This window comes from Oreochromis niloticus, linkage group LG18, assembly GCF_001858045.2.
Source record: "Oreochromis niloticus isolate F11D_XX linkage group LG18, O_niloticus_UMD_NMBU, whole genome shotgun sequence".
Classification (NCBI taxonomy): domain Eukaryota; kingdom Metazoa; phylum Chordata; class Actinopteri; order Cichliformes; family Cichlidae; genus Oreochromis; species Oreochromis niloticus.
In genome coordinates this window covers 16,059,955-16,067,752 of record NC_031982.2, presented here as the reverse complement: position 1 = coordinate 16,067,752, position 7,798 = coordinate 16,059,955, and the positions used below count along the sequence as shown (strand labels likewise).

The following is a 7,798-nucleotide window of genomic DNA, read 5'->3' as shown; positions in this document are numbered from 1 at the left end:
CCCCATCATATGCTGCTACTCTTTATCCATTTGCACAATACTATGTCACTTTTATTCGATATCATATTTTGCACTATCCTACTGTATATTACTGTATACTTGTATTCTATTGTACATATTGTATATCTTATTACTCTGTTCCTCTGTCTCTCTTGCTGCATTGAGCATGTGTATGACAAAAGAATTTCCCTCGGGATAAATAAAGTTCTTCTTATCTTATCTTAAACTGGACTGACTGCAGGATTTGATCAGATTCTGCTCTCAGGGATAACAGGCTCAGGGTTATCCCTCTATAAACACCTTAAATTTAGTGCGTCTCCCCCAAAACCACACTCACTGGCCACTGTATTAGGTACACATATCTAGTGCAGTGTTGGAGCCCCTTTCCCCTTCAGAACTACATTGATTCTTCCTGGCATAGATTCAGCAAAGTGCTGGAAACATTTTCCTTTTCCTGTTCTTAGCTGACAGGAGTGGCACCTGCTGCAGTCTTCTGCCGTTCTAGTCCATCTGCTTCTAGGTTCATGCTGTGCGCTCAGAGATGCTCTTCTGCATACCTTGGTCATGAGTAGTTTTTCAGTTACTGTTGCCTTCCTACCAGTTCGAAGCGGTCTTACAACGTTAACAAGACATTTTCCCATAGATAACTGCTGGCCAGAGCATGTCTGGCACCAACAACCATGCTCAAAGTCACTTAAATCATATTTCTTCATCATTCTGATGTTAAGTTTGAATTTAAGCAGGTCTTCTTGATCAGCTCTACATGCACGGAGTTACTGCAGTCCGATTGGCTGATTGGATGAGTGTACCTAATGAACCTGCAAGTCAGTGCATACCTGCCGTAGAAACACAAGCAGGGTAGAATAAAGTAATAGAAACATACAGGTGGCAGTCGAACTAGAGTCCTTGAATAAGTCAGAGTCGTGTCAGGGTTCAGAATTCGTCACGTGATAGGCGGTGACGGTGCTTATCGGTGGATTTAAATTAGGAGACAGTCCGGCAACTTTTGACAATTATGAATCTATAAATGCGTTGAGTTACAATATTTACATACAAATGGAACAAATGAAAAAAGATGACGCGATGGCTCTCATTTTAATTATTTACGGTTTCCATGGTTACCCAGCTCTGTTTTGAATTATCAGTCGAGTCCTTTGCTCTGACTTCATAACTTCGCTGTTTTGAAAGCTACCTTAAATGACCTTTGACTGCCCCCCACGCCCCCCGCACCACCACCACCACCACACACACTCACAACAACTCCACCTCACCGGACAGCCAAAAGAAAAAGCAAGGCGGAAGCCTGAAGTCAGGTGAACCGAAACGTAAAAGCCTAGAGATAAGGATCGGGTCTATCCGACTGTTGCTGTCGTTGTGTCTGTGGAGTAGTTTCTGTTAAAGCCTGATGGACTGGTCATCCTTCGAGCACCATTTTAATGGAGAAATGGCTTAAAGCACACTGTAGCTGTGGAGTTTGTGCTTCTTTGACGGATGAACAATACTGAATCTGACACCGAGCTCCAGTTACAGTACAGTCCTGTACGCGTATAGAAATGTATTCACTGCGCTTTGTTTTGATCCTATTATTTCACGTATGTCGGAGTCTTCCTGTCGATGCAGGTAGGAATCACGTCTTTAAAAAAATAATATGGTTTCACTGTAATTCATTAAATGAATAAATAAAATGTATAGGATTGCTTAATTTTTTGGCAGAACAGCAGGGGCGGCTTTCAGCAGCTTCGAACAGTGCACGAATCCACCCCTTTTCTGTTATTCTCTTTAATCTTCGGGTGGTGGATTTGACTGGATTTAATTCTTTCACAGGTCGTTTTATTTGTATGTGCAGGACTCCTAGGAATATAAAACAATGTCTGGCCATGTAAACAGAAAGTGAAACGAGCGAACAAACAAACAACCAAACAAAAGTTTTCTGTGTTGAATTGTATAAAGTTATACAGATACAAAACAGGCAACTTGCACAATACATGATTCTTTTAGAATTGCATCAATTGACAAATGCAGTGAATTTTAAAATATGTATATATAGAGAGAGGGAGAGATGAAAAACAATCAAAATATACCGAGGGATGTGACGCTGCAAAGCATTTCAAAGAGCTACACTTGACACCGACTTGATTTATTGTTGGTTATTTAATCACCTATAAACACTGTGTGACAGAATGTAGAAATCACCGCATCTTATTTCGCACCCTGTGGTTAACATAAAATGTCTATCCTGCTCCAGAAAGCAAAGTATGGTAAATGCAAAAATATTTCCTAGAAATGCTGTTAGCTTTTGCTTTCAGTTTTGCTTTTGTGAAGTGAAAGTTAGATGTGTCAGTGCAGTGTGATTTGGTTATTCTCCCTCTAAGGGAGGGATTATGTAATTGGTTCTGTTTGTAGTGCCCCGCAGTTTTTTAGGATATCATTTTCAGATTTTGTGTGATGGTAGATACCAAAAACAGCTCGAGATCATTTAATTTAGGTGAAAATTGGGTCAAGATCAAGGTTCAGCAAAAACTTCATATTACCCAGATTTTTTTATGGATCGTCTTCACACTTTACAACAATATACTTGTGGGACACGAGTACCTAGGCTGGCTAAGCATTTGACTTTCATCTTCCTTTTTAGCGCTCATTGACAGTTTGCCCATTGGATCATCTCCAAACCTTAAAGCAATATATTAGTCAATGGGGACATAAGCACTATCTTTGTTTGAGCGCTAAAGCCCGCCCCTCCACACCCCCCAATACAATGTTATATGACTCTACAATGGCACAAAAAGATTAATATACTACAGTAGATTTTCATATTACCAATGAAAAAACTTTTTTCCTCACAGCTCACACATTTTCATCTCCTGTGACACCATGTGAAACATTTCCATAGGAAACTAAAGTTTGCTGTTAATGATGCTCACATGATAATATGAAAAATGATTGTGTGTGGTTCTATCTCTCACGCCGTCTCCATTTTTCCATTTTTTTTCATGTGTTTTTAAAATTTATATCTGTTTTTTGTTTTTTGTTTTTGCCCATATTACATTAGATACCATCGTACTTAAGATCCAGCAGTGGAGGGGGGCAGGAAGTCAGCAGGTTGAAGAGCAAGTCCTTCTCAATGGAATTCCTTTAATGGGCAAAAGCCCAGAATTCAATGCAGTTATCAAAGCCGTATTAGATGACACACTCCTAACATCTCTTATCAGTTTCAACCAGACCTCTTCAATAAGTAAGAAAATCAAATTGTCTTTTTCTATAACTGAACGTTTGTGTAAGTGAGATTGTTGTCACCAGGGCCACAACCCATTAACTCTCAACAGGTAACCAGACCATTCTTCGTTCTCGAGAATGCACGTGGGAAGGGTCTAAGCTGCGCTGGGCTGATCGTGTATTTGCTGACAGCCAGTTGTACCTGACTCTCAACCACAATGACATTTGGACAGCCCACGTACAGGAGGCGGTGGCCATCAAAGTGGTTTGGGACCAGGAAGTGCAGCAAACAAGAGCAGAGAGACTCGATCTGCAGGAGGGATGCGTCAAGCTGATGAAGCATTTGAACCCTTCTGAGAAACAGTCAGGTATGTTTTCCTTCAGGCTGTTTTCCTGCCTGCTTTAAGCGCTGTGGAACAAAATCAGTTGAGTTCATCAATAAAGTGTTGAACTTAGAGAAGCTTTTTTGACTCCTGCTCTGACTGCCCTTTTTAAACTTGTCAGATTCTCCAACAATAACTGTAATAAAAAATTTTTATAAGCAACCCATAAGTATAATATGCAGTAATTCATGTCTGAATACAAAAATAACAAAATAATTTCAATGACATATACTTGAATGATACACTGCTCTTCAAAAGTCTCGAGCCGCCCCTCATTTATTGTTATATGTTTCTAGGAAAATGGGAAATAGGTGCAGTGACTTATTGAAATGTACATTTCTACAATTCTGTGCAGTTCTAACAAGCTTGAAAGTCAATATTTGGTATGACCACCTCTATTCTTCAAGCTTGACTCCTTTGTTCACAGTGAGTCATTATCTGGAACAAACACTAAGCTGATATCTTTAACTCCTTTGCAGTGATTACAGACCTAAAACATGAACACTTGAGTACCTACATTTCCATCACAGTTGGGCAGACTTTGTTAAGAATAAGAAGACTATGTTACTGGGTCGACTTTGATTAGCCTGCTACAGTAGAAAACAATAAAGTTAGCTTACATTTATCCTTACTGTGTCATATTTGATTAAGGATATGCTGAAATTCCTTATCCAGAAACAGAACATTTATTTATTTAATGCTAATCTTTTTAATATCAGAAAATGCGTAATAATGTATGTCATAATCATTTCAGTTGTTTAGTTTTAAAAGCCTCTTTGAAAGTAGTAGTAAAGGAATGTAGTAATTCCTGTGCAAAAGTCTCGAGCCACCCCTCATTTATTTGAAGTGGGTGCAACGATTTATTCAAACATGTGCAAGCGTGCACGGAAAAACTGTAAAAAAAAGAAAGAAGGCAAAACCAGTTTGTCTAGAAGCTTGAAAGTCAATATGATGACCTTTATTCTTCAACACACGCTGAACTCTCTTAGGCAAGCTTTCCGGTCATTTCTTTAAGTAGTCTTCAGGAATAGTTCTCTGGGCTTCTTCTAGTGCGCCACTGTGGGTTTTTCTATATAGGTGTGTTTTTACTTCTTTGGGATCATTTTTAGGCTGAAAATGGAAACTGGTCTCATTAAGATGCTTTTCAAGGGTTGGTGGCTCAAAATTTCTACATTTATAATTTCATCAATGTTGACAAGATCTCCAACACCACTTGTGGAAATACAACCCATAACCATGACAGAGCCTCCAACATGTTTTACAAATAGACACTCACTGAGACGGTACTATTTTATGTCTGTCACACTGTGTTGTCTTTTGCATTGTTCAGAATCAGCTAAAGAAATGGGAACAGCTGGTTGTAAACAAAGAGCCTAAAAGCACAATTTAAAATTGGTTCTTTGCTAAGTTTGTTATAAGTGCTCTATAAGCAAACATAATACCGGTTTATTGTTTGAGGTAGGTTTATGCTTAAATGATTCATAGGTCACATGGCCTTATCAAACAACAACAATAAAAAAAATACAACAGATTTGTCTGAAAATGGTCAAGCAGCCAGTGTCCAAAGAAAACCTTTGAAAGCCTGGACTTGAACAGTTGTTAATGACCAGACAAGAGTCTGGCTTGAAAACAAGATATAAACAAATAAGGGGCGGCTCAAGACTTTTGCACAGTTATATATGGCGCTAAAACAGAAAAATGGGCATGTACTCAAACAAAACAACTTTGTTTCATGCGGTTACAAGAGTTCACCTCCACATACAGGACATACGTGTTTTGCAGCAGAAATTTTGTTATTGACTGTCGGGTTACAAATTTAACATATTTTCTTAGTTCCAGGAATTCTTCACCTTCATCTTCTGATCCCAATCCTGGCGCTCATTGTGTTTGGTGTACTAACTATGGTCAGCTTCGTTATCTACAAAATAAAAGGTGGGCAATAAGAATTTTGCTTTCTTTCTATTTAGATGTCAGCACATGAAGTTGTGCATCCTTTATTCACAGTTCACTGCAGGCTTAATGTAGCAACAAGATCCATGTTTAAGAGGTGACTGCAGTACAGTGTTGCCCATTGTCATTTAGCAGAATGTGCTGACCTTTATCTCTGCCCTAACTTTAAACTGTCACATGATTTTAATGAGTCTTATACCCAAGAGAAAATTAAACTATGTTCCTGTGTTTTTTCTTTTTCACACTTGCTGTCCAGGTTTCAGGCACCCTGGAGGTAAGAAACCTACAACCATCATGTGTTCACTTTATTTTCATGCATTTCTCAGCTCGGAGTCCTAGTGAAAGATTCAGAAAGTTAAATATTAAGTGAAGTCAAACAGACTCCCTTTGCTTTTCAAAGGTGTTTATGGCCCAGTCATGTGGCCTGTCTAAAATGACTGTAACTACCTAGTCAGCAAATTTCTGCATAAAAAGTATCATTAGAGATTAAAACCACATACTCGTGAATTCAGTAACATGTCACATACCATGATCTGTGTTTTTTCCTTTACCCACAGGTGTCATTGGCTCAATTGTCCATTACCACCGAGACATGAATGAAATGACTGAAAAGGACCGGGAAATTGTGTAGAAGTCTTCTGTTACGATATCTCACAACTGCAATAATACTAAAGAAATCTGATGATATTTCCAACATATTTTTGTATGAAAAGTGATAGCGTAGCTCCATGAATGTCAGCAGGCCTTTGCTGCTATACTAACAGTGGTCTTTAATTCAAACTTTAGATACCTTTCCTGCCTGCAGTGAAACATAAGCTTTTGTTTTTTGCTTAAAAATTGCACAGTACTCCTTTTTATGCACATAGACTATTTAAACGTTATATTGTTTTGCTACTGAGAGACTGATCAAAATGTCAAATGCTGGATGTTTTGAACCAAAAATGTGACTGCAGTGTGTTTACTTGAAAAGCTTCCAGTGTAGTTCTCTTTATACCAAACACTGTTGGGATTCCTTGGCCATGAGATTGTTTAAGTAAATTACTTTTTTATTTCCTGCTGCCTTATTTAGTTTTTTTTTTTTTTTCTGTTGGCAGGAATAAAAGTGGAATAAAAGTGGGTCTGAAAACCCACTTTTATTTTTTGGCTTTTAAATCAGAATGAGTTTGTATTATTATTATTTATCTTATTTCTCAGTCAAATCGTCTAATTTTATGATTCTTTTTCTTAACTCTTATCATGTCTTCCTATATTTTTATTTCTTTTAATTATCTTAATTGTACAGCACCTTGGTCAACGGTTGTTGTTTTAAATGTGCTATATAAATAAATTTGACTTTGACTTTGGCATGTCAGGTGTAAGAGGAGAGCAGAATCAAAGAATAATCTGGAATTCACATTAACCTTTGATGGTAAGAGTTATCACTTTATTTAAAGTAAATCCTGATCATGTAAATCAGGGGATCCAACTCCAGTCCTCAAAAGCCAGTGTCCTGCATGTTTTAGATGTGTCCTTGATCCAACACAGCTGATTTAAATGGCTAAATTACCTCCTTAACATGTCTTGTAGTTCTCCAGAGGCCTGTTAATGAACTAATCATTTGATTCAGGTGTGATGACCCAAAGGTGAGATCTAAAACTGCAGAGTTGGACATCAACAATGCAAGCAAGAAAATGACTTGAAATCTAAATGAGAGTGCGTAATAAATAAAAAATATTTTATCTGTTCAATAATAAAGATGTTTGTATGGGGTGCTTCCTTTAAGCTGTGGTCCAGACCTGTGAACAGGTGTGTCAAGGTGACTGAAAACAAAGTGTAAACATTAAAGAGCAAAGATACCACATTTTATCGGACTGTGAGAAGATTTTTGCTTCATCACTCAGCCAATATTTATATTACAACTCTCCCTGACCTTTATATTTACCAATATTAGATTCTTTAAAAAAAAAACCCCTAAAAACAGTTTCTGGATCAAACTGATGGGCTTGGACATCAGTAAAAAACTTTTCTTAATATTTTCGTAATAAAGGATCCAGTGTGATGTAGAAATTGCTACATTCATTTATTTATTTTACTAGAAAAATATACTTGATAGCGGTTTCGTGTTTTAAAGTAAAGCATCTTACACGTCTTTAGTTTTTTGTCGCTCTTTTAATTCACACTGCGCAAACTTAAACTACAGATAGAGGGCGACACCTTTAAATGGAAAGGTTTCTTTTCAGATGTTACTAAAGGAAAGTATCATTGACCAATCG

At 37.6% G+C, this 7,798-nt stretch overlaps 1 protein-coding gene across 2 annotated transcripts; it reads left to right on the top strand.

Moving 5' to 3' along the window:
* The first annotated feature begins 1,124 nt into the window (after positions 1-1,124).
* On the top strand, positions 1,125-7,389 carry si:dkeyp-13a3.10 (uncharacterized). Of its 2 annotated transcripts, none has more exons than XM_013270489.3 (6): positions 1,125-1,313; positions 3,050-3,232; positions 3,324-3,581; positions 5,430-5,528; positions 5,803-5,820; positions 6,104-7,389. In XM_013270489.3, the coding sequence occupies exons 2-6, from the start codon at positions 3,136-3,138 to the stop codon at positions 6,175-6,177; spliced, it is 546 nt and encodes a 181-aa protein (XP_013125943.1). In that variant the 5' UTR covers positions 1,125-1,313; positions 3,050-3,135; the 3' UTR covers positions 6,178-7,389. The 2 variants fall into 2 exon arrangements, with proteins under 2 accessions (XP_013125943.1, XP_005476358.1); XM_005476301.4 differs by lacking the exon at positions 1,125-1,313 and adding an exon at positions 1,320-1,620.
* The last annotated feature ends 409 nt before the right edge of the window (positions 7,390-7,798 follow it).